The 14,939-nt window shown below is 42.6% G+C and overlaps 1 protein-coding gene across 1 annotated transcript in view; it reads left to right on the top strand.

Moving 5' to 3' along the window:
• Positions 1 to 14,939, top strand: part of agtpbp1 (ATP/GTP binding carboxypeptidase 1) — a 156,075-nt gene that overhangs the window by 66,791 nt on the left and 74,345 nt on the right. The window contains exons 5-6 of the mRNA XM_084332840.1: positions 11,376 to 11,443; positions 12,051 to 12,114. Of these exons, the coding sequence (XP_084188966.1) occupies positions 11,376 to 11,443; positions 12,051 to 12,114 (132 nt within the window). The remainder of the gene's footprint in view (positions 1 to 11,375; positions 11,444 to 12,050; positions 12,115 to 14,939) is intronic.

Raw genomic sequence — 14,939 nt, 5'->3', positions numbered from 1 at the left:
GTAACTGAGAAGCTGTCGGTCTTGCTGAGTTTGTTATTTGAACCGAAGAGAATGGACTCTGTTTTGCCCATGTGTAATGATAGTTTGTTATCAGCGAGCCATATGCAGATTTTGCCTAGTTCCGTGCTGAGGGTTTTTTCAACCTGCAATTTGTTCTTGTCAGAGACCAGCAGGGCTGAGTCGTCCGCAAACAGGAACAAGTTGCAGTCACAGGCTGACGACATGTCATTTGCATAAATTAGGAAGAGTAGCGGTCCTAGTATGCTTCCTTGTGGAACACCACAGCTCACTGTGAGGGGGGGGGATAGAGTACCGTTTACCTCTACCATCTGTTCTCTCCCCTCCAGGTAGGATTGCATCCAGCTCACTGATAGGCTATCAAAACCAATTGCTTTTAGCTTGTCCATTAGAATGGAGTGATTGACAGTGTCGAAGGCCTTTTGTAGGTCCAGCATGACCATGCCGCAGTATTTGCCAGCGTCCACCTCTTGTTTGATGTGGTCGTTCAAATAGAGGAGGCATGTGTCAGTGGAGTGGGACGTTCTGAAGCCAGATTGGAATTCGTAGATTAGGTTTTTTTCCGCCAGGTACTTTTCGACCTGTTCGTAGACTATTTTCTCCATGACTTTCGAGATGGAGGTAAGAATAGAAACAGGGCGGTAGTTGCCTGGGTCTAATTTGCTGCCCTTTTTGTGTAGAGGGGTCACTCTCGCAATTTTGAAGTCCTTGGGGACGTGCCCCTGTTTTATAGAGAGGTTTATTATGTGTGTGATGACTGGGGTGATGGCGGCTGCTGCGTCTCTGAGGAATTTGGAGGGGATGTTGTCATGGCCAGTGGCCTTGTTAGGTTGGAGGGCGCTCAATTTTTTGAGTACCTCATCGGTTGTTACCATTTCAAGTTTGAAGTCGTCTTTGTGGACCCCTAGGTTTTTGTAGTATGCTACTATGTGTTCTACCCCATAATGCCCTGAGTGGGAGGGTAGTTTGTTTACCAGTGTTGTGGCTATGTTTGTGAAGAAGATGTTTAAGTAATTGGCTACATCCAGCTTGTCTGTGATGAGCGTGTTGTCCGTCTTTATGTTTATGTTTGAGAATCTGGTTTTAAGTTTTTTACTGCAGCCTAGTTGATTATTGAGTAATTTCCAAAGTTCGCTGGGTTTGTTTTTGTTTTCCTCAGTTTTGTCGTTGATGAAAAAAGGGCAACCAACCTTTTTACACTGCCATACACTGAGGCATCAGGGCATGTAAACTTGCCCAGATGCTTGATCTACTCACTGTACGTTAACTTTTTTTGCACATAGCAGTGCTACAGAGGTTGATAGTTTTGTAGCACAGGCCAAAATCTTGTAGCACAAGTATAAAACGTGTTATATTTGTAACAGTCACAAATGTGCCTATTGTATTTGTGTTATTTAGTTGCAGTGCCATGTTTGGCTGTCATTTTCATGCTGACAAGTTGACGTCACACAGCCAGACATGTTACGTGTAAGGAATTATGGGATTTGGTGTTGGATGTATGGACTCTACTAGGGGTGGGAATCACCAGTTTCATCACAATACAATATCGATTCTTTGGACAACGATACGATATTTGCCGATATCTGCCACGATACGATGCAGGTGCCTGCGATTTATATGAGACGATATCATAAGCCCATTTAACACAATCGGTAACATTTAGATCAACTCAAAAAAGGTAACGAAAATATAATTTGAAATTTTTTTATTTAGCTCTTCCAGACATTTAAATGAAAAAACAATCTATTGTTTTTAATACAAATAGACCTGTTCACTGTAAAGTGCCACGTTTTGATATATTGAGCTTTAAACTTCAAGTAATTTTTTTTGGAACTCACAACTCACAACACGCAACCTAAAACCCCTTCCTCTCCCAAACCGTTTTTACAATTTTATGTTGCATGATGATCATGAATTCATTTATTATAATTTTTTTTAATATATTTGAATATCAACATTATCTGTCCATCCTCAGTAATCCTCAGTTTACTATAATATACTCCTGACTTCATCGTCTTTCCAAACGCACGCACACAGAGAAAGGGAGAGTGCCCCCCCCCCCATTTCCCTTTCCCCAGTCCACACTTTCTGCTGTTCTCTATGGCTCTGCCTCTGATCAGGATTAGCTTGTTAGCTTACGCTAACGTAACGTTAATTTCGGGTGATGTGGGCATAAAGGAATGGCGACGATGCAAAGCATGTTAGATGCATTTGACCCGTTGTGAGAAAAAAAAACACGACAGACTTATTTCGGGTCGCAAAATAGGCGCACTGCTGTGTAGCCCTGCTCTGCTTTAATGCCAGCAGACGGCACGGACTGGGCGGATATGACTTGCCGAGTTGCCACGGGATTTTCAAAATAAGAGTATCGATATGAACCGAACGTTGCTAGCTGCCGGAGCCATAGATATTATAGCTGGAGCTGCGCTTGGGGCGGAAATGAGACCCGCCACACGATTTTCAAAATAAGAGTATCGATATGAACTATTTTGTTACCCGCCAGGTGGCGGGCAGACCTCTCATTGTTACTCGCCAAACCTTAAATCTGCCCGCCATTGACGCTTGTTCCCTGGGTAAGCTGTTGACAGTTCGACAACACCACATTACCCCTGGAAGTTTTTAACTACAGTGTGTGTAAATATAGCCTGGACTAGTTGTTTTGGGTTCTGTACAGCCCCCTTCACCTACCTGGCCTGCCCCATCACACACATGAGACGGTGTGTTTGGTAATTTGACAAGGATGTACAGACACTGATGCTGCTATTAGATATGGGCTATCGGGCCTTACCCTCACAGCGTACCAATATAGAGCATTTCCTTAACACTGAAACCTGATACCAAGAGCCGTGTGTAACATGTCAGGCCCAAGCTAAGCCACATGGATTTCTGTATGTTAGATCTCTAATAAAAGTGGATTTGGCTATATCTCAATCTTTTTTTTGGTCAAACTAATGGTCTATATCTATTCTGTTCAGTTAGAATAATGGATTGGGTTTGATACTAAACTGATTTGTTTTACTCAGAGTTATAGTTAGTTTAGTACTCAGAATCAGTTTAGTACTCAAAATTAGTTTAGTATTCAGAATTAGTTTAGTAAGTAAAGTGTATTTAGTATAGTATCTTTCACAGTGCTTCATAAAGATTTATTATTATTATTATTATTATTTTATTTATTTATTTATTTTTTTAAATAACACCATACCATAGTAAAAAAAGAAAACAATTAAACATAAGCAACAAAGACTTTCGAAAAAGAGACTAAAGCCAATCTTAACAAAAATCAGGTTTCGGAAAGGTGGTGAGCTGAGCTGCTTTTTAAAAGTGTCAACAGAGATTGCAGATCGTATTCTTACAGGAAGAGCATTCCATAATGTCATGCCTGTTTGTGGAATGTGGCTAAGCGAACTATTATGAGAAACTTCACTGAGAGCGAGATTGATCACAGAGGTCATCTAACCAACAAATTGAAGGTAGAAAGCATTTTGTTGTGAACAATCTTATTTGGAAACATGACACAAAATAATAGTATTTAGCTTTTTATTTTAAACAATATTTAATCGTATGATTTTAAATATTTGTGCGTGCGTGAGCCCGTTATAATTGTGCTCCTGTTGGGTTGGTCAGAGTCGATTAACTATGGCTTCAGTGGATAACCCCGATCACCTGCATTTAAGTGATATTTTAATGCATGAAAACATATTCCGCCTGTTGCCGTTTTCCTATTCTACCGCTTGGTGCCATGTACGCACGGTCGGAGCTGTGCGTAGATGTACGCACAATCTCAAGCACACGTTCATATGGATAAATCCCATTATCCCACACTTTGCTTAGAAATTATTGTACGCACAGTTTACGCACATATCTGTGCGTACGCAGCATTGATAAATGAGGGCCCTGGCTTTAAAGGTCAAAGAGGGGTGAAAGGCATGCAGGTAATGTGTAATGATTGTGTGTGTGGTACTCTTACACACAAAGGTAATGTGTAATGATTGTGTGTGTGACATCATCAGTCCCTTATAGCTCAATGGACACACACACACACCTCAGCCTTTCTCAGCTTTCACTTGTTGAAAGCCAGATGCTCCTGGTTATGACAGGAGGACCCCCACCATCGACAGGGTTTGCTTACATCGCCAGTAACTCTTCTCTTTTTTTTTCTTTTTTTTTTAATCTTTCTTCCCCTCCTTTTTCCCGATTTTTCTCCCATCCCACCCTTCCTGGTTGTTGCGTACTTTCCCCTACTGTTGGTCCGGGAGACCGGAGACTGTCACATGCTTTCCTCCGACGCATGTGCAGCCTGGGGCAGGCCAACCTGGCCGCGCAGGTTCTCACCGGGGAGAGTGTAGCGTGTGGGAGGCCACACTATCTCTCCTCAGTTCCAACCCTCGCTGAGCAGGCGCCCCGACCGAACTGTAGGGGTCGCTGTCCACAACGCCCAGGACCCACCCTTCAGCTTTCCCACCCCCTGATACAGCCAATTGTATCAGTGTGAGAGGCCAGCCAAGCTGATAGCAACGCCGGGAGCTGGATTCGAACAGGCGAATCCTAGTGTCTCCCGGTGACGAACGTAATCTCCGTGCGCCACCTGCCCCCCCCCAGTAACTTTTCTCTTAACCACACCTACCAGGACTTGACAGTGTGAGTTTATTGATTGATTGATGTCTTTATTGAAGCAATAAAACATGGATTGTGCAATACTTGCGACTGAAAATAGATGTGTGCAAACCGGAACAATTATTATCAAGCACAGAGTATAAAAGTACCATAATCCCCCCCCCCCCCTGCATATAGTTCAGTGGCTGCATTAAGCAAAGAAATAAAAACGATTCAACTGCCAGGACCTCTTGTTTGGCCCTAATGTAATTTCACTGACTGGTTATGTGGTTGTGTCAACAAAGCATGTGAGCAGAGACTCCCTTTTTATTTATATATATATATATATATATATATATATATATATATATATATATATATATATATATATATATATATATATATATATATATATATATATACCGTAATTCCTCTAATAGTATTCAAATACAAGCCGGGTCTCTATTAATGGCCGGGTGCGCTCTTGAGCTAAGCAATTATAAGCCGACCTCCTAATACAAGCCGGGTTACTAATATACTGAGCTGCATACTGAGCTAGTCACTTGATTTCACTTTGAAAACGTTGAAATGACCAGTGACCACCTGTAATTGCACTGTTTACTATTTCATACAGTACTTGGTTTCAATAAATGAACCCAGTACATTTTACTGGGTTCAAACTGACACAAAATGTTGATTTATTCATTATGATCTGTTTGAAAATTATAAATATAGGCCTCTCTCTTATACATGCCTCCTCCTAATACAAGCCTGGTACCTGCTACAGTTGAAACAAATACAAGCCGGGGTTACTATTAGAGGAATTACACTTTTGTTGGACCATAGCAGCAAACCAAAAGTATTTCCTGCAAGCAAGGAAGCACCTCCAATATAAAAAAGCATTTGCTTCAACCTTCCGTGCACCATTTTCGATGTGTTGCAGTCTCCAGTCATATACAGTTAGCGGTAGAAACATCAGCAATTTACACTTGAGTACTAACATAGCGTGGAGAGAGGACTGGCTATGTGAATCACTCAAGTGTAAAATAATATGTGTTGACATATCTTTTACATTAGTTATCTGTAAACAAACGATAATCCTAGATGCAAATTCACAGAACACTGAAAGATGAACGTCACTGAGCGGTGATTTAAGGTGAACGGCTTCCTTGGCAGTTGTCTCCTTTTTTGGGTAATAGCTAAGTAAAATGCATTATCATCCACAGCAATATTAATTCATTGAATATGCCTCCTATGGTATAAATGTCATAATGCTTTAGAAACGGATGACAAAAACTAAAGGCAAAATTACAGCAGGTTAAGAGAAAACGATACCTTCATGTCATGGCTCACAATTTACTGACTATAGCCTAAATCTGCCTAGAATGAAAGGTAGAATAGTTTTTGTTCTCAATATAAAATGTTCTCCCCCACCAAAAATATTCGAATCAGAACACAGATTTGATAAGAACCGGATTCAATGTGCAGAACTGGAATCAGTAAAATCCAAACGATACCCAACCCTACTGTTAGATCCTGATCGATCTGGCCAGTATCACGTCTTCGTCTGTTTGGCTCTCCATCCAATTCCTCTGCGTTGTGTCATTTTAATGGTCCTGACGTCTCTGATACTGGTTGATATAATCCTTATCTCTCCCCGTTAGTACAATCCGCAAACCATAATAATTCTCCACCTCCGTAAGAATCCGACACTTCGACAACGTGAATTTATTTAATTTATTTCTATAAACAGAAACCTCAGCTCAGATGTTAACAGATTGTATTGTCCTTGCAAAGTCTATTCTAATGACCTTTCGGTGTGTTCAGTCTATCTAATGATCTTTCAGTCCAGTCTATTGTCCCTCTGTCTCTCAGTCCAACAGTGGTCAGGCCTGTTCGTTGGCCAAGACCATCCTCGTGGTAGCCGAAGCTGATGATGATGTGGCATTCTCCCCCCCCCCCCCCCCTCCTCTGTGATAAGAGGAGAGAGTCTCTTGGTCCCTTCCCTCCTGTGGGATTCGTTTCTTTGGTCTCCCAGATTTCTAGTCTGGCCCTACCCGGAACCACCGTCAGCTTTATAGGATCTTCGTCATAACTATGATAGCCCACCCCTTTCTGGTTGTCATGTGCCGCGTTGTCATGACAACTGCGTTAATAACCGTTCACACCATTAAACGTTTCATTCACTGTTGCATTAAAGAGGTCACCCCTCTCCCTCGCTCTGTACCGCTCCGTTATCTTTGTTCTTACAAGGAATGTCAACATTCGGCTGGCTGCTAAACATTCTGCTGGCTACTGGACCACTGTTCTATCACCCTCTTCATAGGCAAACCATGCACATTTTGATCTCTCTGACCCGGCACCGTTTTAGCTGTGGTCATCTCCCCCCAATCTATATATCACATACATTGAATAAACCCTGTTTCTCTCACTACTGAAAAACAGTATCAGTAAGTTTTTCACTGTGCTCCAAAATTTCTTTGTGTGCTTCTAAATGTTTTCATGTGCAAAGTGGGAGCGGTTATTGCATAGGTGTGTGTCTGCAGTGGGTAGAGAGACAGGCAGGGGGCAGGTAACGTAGGGACCAGCATAAGGAGTTGTGCACGTGTCATCGGTGCAGGCCTCCTCCTGAAATTCATTCAATAATTCCAATTGCACCTGTTTTTTAAATACTGAAATTGATACTGAAAGTAATTTGATATTGAAATGTTGACAACTATCAGTATTGGCCTTGTCACGGGTCCAACCTTTAAGTAGGTACAAGTTAGCTTGGCTTGTCACTCAGACCTGGTAATGATAACAGGCTTACCTGTAGCTCCGGAAGGAGTTGGTGGAGCGGGCCTGGCCAGCTCCTCGGTCCTCCTCTCTGTAGTGAGTTGGTTGATGGATTGATTGAAAACTTTATTAACAGATTGCAGAATGGGTACAATACAGTACGGCTCAATACAAACAATTGTTAAGGGGATGCAGACCAGAAAAAAACGTTTGTCTTGTTTACATCAGGGTCCCCCATTTTCAATTCATCAAGACATTTATGACATACAGATATACAGTACTGTTTCATCAAGACATTTATGACATACAAATATACAGTACTGTTTAAGAGAAAGAGATCATAAAAAAAATATATACATTCGAAGGGGAATAAACTGTACATTGGTCCAGCGGGCCTGGCCAGCTCCTCGGTCCTCCTCTCTGTAGTGAGTTGGTCCAGCGGGCCTGGCCAGCTCCTCGGTCCTCCTCTCTGTAGTGAGTTGGTCCAGCGGGCCTGGCCAGCTCCTCGGTCCTCCTCTCTGTAGTGAGTTGGTCCAGCGGGCCTGGCCAGCTCCTCGGTCCTCCTCTCTGTAGTGAGTTGGTCCAGCGGGCCTGGCCAGCTCCTCGGTCCTCCTCTCTGTAGTGAGTTGGTCCAGCGGGCCTGGCCAGCTCCTCCGTCCTCCTCTCTGTAGTGAGTTGGTCCAGCGGGCCTGGCCAGCTCCTCGGTCCTCCTCTCTGTAGTGAGTTGGTCCAGCGGGCCTGACCAGCTCCTCGGTCCTCCTCTCTGTAGTGAGTTGGTCCAGCGGGCCTGGCCAGCTCCTCCGTCCTCCTCTCTGTAGTGAGTTGGTCCAGCGGGCCTGACCAGCTCCTCGGTCCTCCTCTCTGTAGTGAGTTGGTCCAGCGGGCCTGGCCAGCTCCTCGGTCCTCCTCTCTGTAGTGAGTTGGTCCAGCGGGCCTGGCCAGCTCCTCGGTCCTCCTCTCTGTAGTGAGTTGGTCCAGCGGGCCTGGCCAGCTCCTCGGTCCTCCTCTCTGTAGTGAGTTGGTCCAGCGGGCCTGGCCAGCTCCTCGGTCCTCCTCTCTGTAGTGAGTTGGTCCAGCGGGCCTGGCCAGCTCCTCCGTCCTCCTCTCTGTAGGAGACCAGCCCTTTCAGTTTTGTGGTTGCTTCTTTGAGCGGTCAATTTATTGTGAAGACAATGACGATTGATTGATTGATTGATTGATTGAAAAGTTTATTAACAGATTGCAGAATGGGTACAGTACAGTACAGCTCAGTACATACAATTGTTAAGGGGATGCAGACCAGAGAAAGACTTTCGTCTTGTTTACATCAGGGTCCCCCATTTTCAATTCATCAGGACATATATGACATACATGACATACAGATAGACAGTACTGCTACATCTATACATTTATGACATATCAGATTTGCAAATACAGTACTGTTTGTGATACAAAAGTGTCCAGAAAAAGAGTGTATATACATTTGGCATAGAAACTGTACATTGGAGGAGGTTGGGTGGGTGGGGTGGGGTTGGGTGGGTGGGTGAGGGCTGTACATTGGAGGTGGGGGGGGGGGTATGGGACACACACACATTTTACACTGTACATTGGAATACTGACAAAGCCTTACTTGGTCATTTACTGTACAACTAGGTTAGGACATTTGTAGGGCCAGTTTCGAATTGCAGTCTCACGTAGGTGTTTTTTGAGAGTTTTTGAAAGTGGGTAGTGATTCACATTCCTTTACAGCTTTAGGTAGGGCGTTCCACATTGATGTGGCATAATTGCGAAACGTGTTTAGTCCCTTGTTTGAGCCGAATCTGGGTTTTACATGATTTGTGGAGCTCCCTCTGGTGTTGTGATCGTGGTATTCACTGACCTTTTGGAAGTATTTTGACATGTACATGGGTACCTTGGTCGCGTAGTGTATCTTGTAGACCAGGCCCATTGCAAGTTGCTGTACTCTGTCGTTTTGATTGATTGATTGAAAACTTTATTAACAGATTGTAGAATGGGTACAATACAGTACAGCTCAATACACACAATTGTTAAGGGGATGCAGACCAGAGAAAGACTTTCGTCTTGTTTACATCAGGGTCCCCCATTTTCAATTCATCAGGACATATATGACATACATGACATACAGATAGTCAGTACTGCTACATCTATACATTTATGACATACCAGATTTGCAAATACAGTACTGTTTGTGATACAGAAGGAGTCAAGAAAAGGGAGTATATACATTTGACGTAGAAACTGTACATTGGAGGAGGTTGTGTGGGGGGGGTTGGGTACATTGGGATATTGACAACCATACTGGGTAATTTACATTGGAGGTGGTTGGGGGGGGGGGGGGGGGGGGCGGGGGGCACACTGTATAAACAAGTAATACTGTACATTGAGGGGGGGGGGGGGAGGAGACACTGTACAAACAAACAAAATTGTACATTGAACTATTGACAACCATACTAGGTAAATGACTGTACATTGGAGGGGGTTGGGTTAGGATATTTACAGGGGCCAGTGTTGAATTGCAGTCTCCCGTAGGTGTCCCTTGAGAGAGGTTTTGAAAGTGGGTAGTGATCCACATTCCTTTACAGCTTTGGGTAGGGCGTTCCACATTGATGTGGCATAATTTCGAAACGTGTTTAGTCCCTTATTTGAGCCGAATCTGGGTTTAACATGATTTGTGGAGCTCCCTCTGGTGTTGTGATCGTGGTATTCACTGACCTTTGGGAAGTATTTTGACATGTACATGGGTACCTTGGTCGTGTAGTGTATCTTGTAGACCAGGCCCATTGCAAGTTGTTGTACTCTGTCGTCTACTCTAAGCCATCCTAGGTTGTCAAAGTGGGCAGGGGTGAGGTGGGTTCTAGGAGTCAGGTCAAGCAGTAGTCTGACTAGCTTGTTTTGAGATGTTTGTAATTTGTTTTTTAGTGCCTTTGAGGTGCTTTGGTACCATGAGGTGCAAGCATAGTCGTAGTACCCTTGAATGAGTGCTCCTGCCAGAGTCTTCAGGGTATTCTTGTTTACCAGAGAGGAGATCCGGTACAAGAATCGCGTTCGTTGGTTGACTTTTTTTTATTACATTGGATGCCATTTTGTCACAGGAAAGATTAGCCTCTAAGATGGAACCCAGGTAGGTAATTCCATCTTTCCTTGTGATAATATTGTCACCCACTGTAACCGAGAAGCCGTCAGTCTTGCTGAGTTTGTTATTTGAACCGAAGAGAATGGACTGTTTTGCCCATGTGTAATGATAGTTTGTTGTCGGCGAGCCATATGCAGATTTTGCCTAGTTCCGAGCTGAGGGCTTTTTCAACCTGTAACTTGTTCTTGTCAGAGACCAGCAGGGCTGAGTCGTCCGCAAACAGGAACAAGTTGCAGTCACAAGCTGACGACATGTCATTTGCATATATTAGGAATAGTAGCGGTCCTAGTATGCTTCCTTGTGGAACACCACAGCTCACTGTGAGGGGGGGGGATAGGGTACCGTTTACCTCCACCATCTGTTCCCTCCCCTCCAGGTAGGATTGTATCCAGCTCACTGATAAACTATCAAAACCAATTGCTTTTAGCTTGTCAATCAGAATGGTGTGATTGACGAACTAAGAACATAAACAAGACATTACAGACACAAACACGAATTCAAATATGGCGCTCTTTTCCACCACGCCAATCTCTCTTGGTCAAGAGTCACGTGAGCCTCCTGCTCACCTGCGAGAGTCTTCAACAAAAGCCTGCCTTACCAAGACTGACGGCCAATCATATACCTATCATATTACTAGAACCGGAAGTGACTGTAACAGCCTCAAAGTCCATATCAATGCATTTATTATTATTTATTTGTTTCTTGCCTTTTTAATTATTTAAATTATTCTTTGCAATTATTTTCTGTGAAGCACATTGATTTGCTTCTTTGCACTTACTGTATGAAATGTGCTATACAAATACAATTTGATTGATTGATTGATCTCTAGAAACAACTGTTTGTCTGTGTGTTCCAGAGAAGACCAGGGACGAATTGATGTCCAAAGGCTCCAGTGGCATGGAGGTCATCTTGTCTTCTTTGGAGGTCAGTCCACTAACCACCTCCCTCCCAAATACATTTGTAGGACTTCTTCCTCACTCATTCAGAAGTAACAGGTCACACATGGTAATTTCTATAATACACTATATGTTCAGAAAACACTGAAAACGATGTTATGTAAAACTTGGATAAGTCATTCAGTTCATGCCATTCCTGTGTTTGATTTAGGATGATGCCTGTGGCAGTTATCGATTAGAACCTCACCGTATTTCACCCCTAAGCTTTTTGGTGTAAGAAGAGTGATGTTTCAGTACAATGAATGTTCATGGCCACTGTGTCCTTTGGATGTGTTAGAAAGCATTTGTGGCTTCCTCTTAATAATAGAGCTACTGTTGACAGATCAATTTATCAATCTTGGAATCATACCACATACCTTTTGAGAGGGAACATGATATGAGTGTGTGTGTGTGTGTGTGTGTGTGTGTGTGTGTTTGTGTATATATATATATACACTTTGTGTGCGTGTGTGTGCACGCGTGTGAGGGTAATCGCATACTTTTCCGTTGCCTTGCATATTGTACTGACATGATTGTGGCTGGAGTGTGTGTACGTGTGTGACACATTTAAAGCATGGTTTGTTTATGTCTGACAGAACACTCTGGACCTCCAGACCAGCCTGAACATTCTGTACATCCTCAACAAGCTGCTGACATCGGGTGAGCAGGTTTTTAACGGTTGATCCTCTGATTGGCTGCTTGATGGAAAATGTTACCCCCAACTGGAAGATCACTCACTGGGCAATTTATCTGTCGCTACTGATTTGTGTCTGTAGACGTGTGTGTGTGTGTGTGTGTGTGTGTGTCAGTCAGATGGTCATGCATAATTTTTTATGATGGCCTTGCCATCTCTATTGTCAAGACCCAAATGACACAGTCTGTAGTTGTGTTGATTAGTTGATTGATGGGAATAGAGATTATGATTGATTATGATTTTTGCTGGGATTCCCCCCCCCCCCCCCCCTCTCATGATTTTTTTTCTTCTTTTTGTCACTCCATTTCCGTTGGAGAGTCCTGATCACAACTGTGATTGTGGATAAGGGTAGGCAAAATTCACAAAATTGCTATTCGTTAGTCACTGCCTAACGTTATTTCCGGGAACAAAAGCATTAATTGTGTAGGTGTTTGTAAAAACAAGGGAAATCTTTTTTTTAAACTCTTAACTCATTGGGCGCCAGCCATTAGCCTTATCCTTGTAATGGCTGCACCAGGTTTCCATAGCCTACTTTCACTGTGCGTCACTATGTTTGGAGAGCTATATCTATATTCTATATTATGAATGAATGAATGAATGAATGAATGAATGAATGAATGAATGAATGAATGAATGATTGAATGAATGATGTTTATTTTTCGGTCTTGTTTACAGACAAATCAAACACACGGAAAGGAAGGAAAAGAAAAAGGAAAAAAAAAATCACATGTACATATTCAAGGCAAGCTCACACACAAAATCCAAAATCAACAACAGAAAAAAAACTAGTTAAGTAGTTTCTGGGTCGTTTTTCCTTTTTTTCGATATTTTTATTCATTATCCACCCAGGGAGCCTGTTGTTACCATAGGGAATGAGTCTGAGGTCGCCAAGGTGCAATACCGGCCGCATCCCGCTAGACGGCGGTATCGAGCACCCTTTGTAACCTTGTATCTTGGCCTGTGTAATGGCCAAACGTCTCCGGTCTCATGTTTCCTTGTCGGGCGAGGGCAGCCGTTCTCCTGGTTCCATTGAAGCGCTTCAAATATCCCCAATCCATATGTTGTGGTGGATTATGCCGTGGGCCAAATGGACATTGGATGTACCAGATGGCGATCAAACAATTGGAATATTTTTTTTGGAATACTCCCGATCACAAGTAAGAACGATCTGACGTTAATTTTAGCTTGATCCTGCAATGCTTTTATATACCGATCGGGCTGATAAGCGTTTTTAGTGTTCAATACGAATGCTGCTTCTGACAATCAAATAATCAGAAACGACCCCCCCCCCCCCCCTTCCATCCATTCATGATGGAACATAATACCTATGATATATATATATATATGATTTCGGAATAATAGCGTGTACAGGCAAGAAATGGCAACATCTATAGTGGAATTGACGTATAGGGCTATAACTCCATTTCATGAATTACCCTAGACCGCTCTAAAACCATACTTATATTCACCACGGTATAACATGTGAACGTATGGATGGAAAAATGTATTCTTTTTCACATATTGAACGATAGATAGGTGATGTCAAATGAGCCATAGTATTGTATCCATAGCTATAATATAGAATATAGTTATAGCTCTACAAACAAGGTGACTGATCCCTATCTATCTAGCGGTGGCATTGCTACAGAGGGCTGCGTCTAATGGCTGGCACTGAAAGTGTTAAAAACTAAATATATTTTAATATAAGAAAGAAAAACTTAAAATATGCTGCAAGATATCATTTATATAGCTATGGAGACAATACTATGGTCATTTGACAGTGACTTTCTTCCGTCGAACATGCAAAAATAGATAATTTTTTCATGTATACGTTTGCGCGTTATCCCATAGTGAATATTGTATAGTTTAGGAGTGATCCGGGCTAATTCCTGAAAAGTGATATTTCTTTATTGTATCGGAAACTTCAGAATGTTATCTTTCAAAGTATAAAGTATAGTATTTTGGTTTGCAAAAAAAGTATGCAGTCCTCAAAAACTAAAACAAAAATGGCCACTTCTCGCCTGTTAACTCATTGAGCGCCGGCCACGTATTATTACGTGTTTGCTCGACAACCGTTGGGCGCCAAACACGTAATATTACGTTTTTGGATAGTTTTTTTTTTTTTAAATATTGATTTTAATATCAATATTACACTCACAGACCTATATGTTACCGCTGAAAGCCATACTAAGCGCCAAAAGTGCAGTACCGGCCAGATCCTGCTAGGTGGCAGTATCGCCCACCCTTTGAAACCCTGTTCCAGACCCTGTGTTACATTTAAACCCCTCCGGGCGCTAAATTTAGACGGAGCCAAGTAAATTGCTTAATCCGACCACTTCGAAACGCATCTAGCACACTCGGTCCATAAATTGTGCCAAATTATGTCCGAGACCAGATGGACACCAATACTTGAAATCAAAAGTTACATACCTCGAATCACACAGCCGTAGGAATAACCTGGTGCTAAAGGGACTGGAGGAGGACCAGGCGGTGACCCTGCGATATATCTTGGATCTGCGCAAAACAAACCCAGTGCCAGAGATCAATAGACCACAGGAGCCATCGCCCCCATCCAAGCTCAACAGAACCTCCGAGGCCATATCATACTAGGGGTGCACGATATTGATTTTTTGACCCCGATACCGATAACTTTCTGCTCCTCAAGGTCGATACCGATACCGATAACTGATAATATATATATATATTTATTGTATTGTAAAAAAAATCTTTTTAATGTATATTCCTGTAGTTTTGACCTAACCAGATTTATCATGACATGAGCGTTACTACT

The sequence above is a fragment of the Notolepis coatsorum genome, assembly GCF_963971535.1.
Source record: "Notolepis coatsorum genome assembly, chromosome: 1".
NCBI classification, from domain to species: Eukaryota; Metazoa; Chordata; class Actinopteri; order Aulopiformes; family Paralepididae; genus Notolepis; species Notolepis coatsorum.
This window is presented reverse-complemented; position numbering and strand designations above follow the sequence as displayed.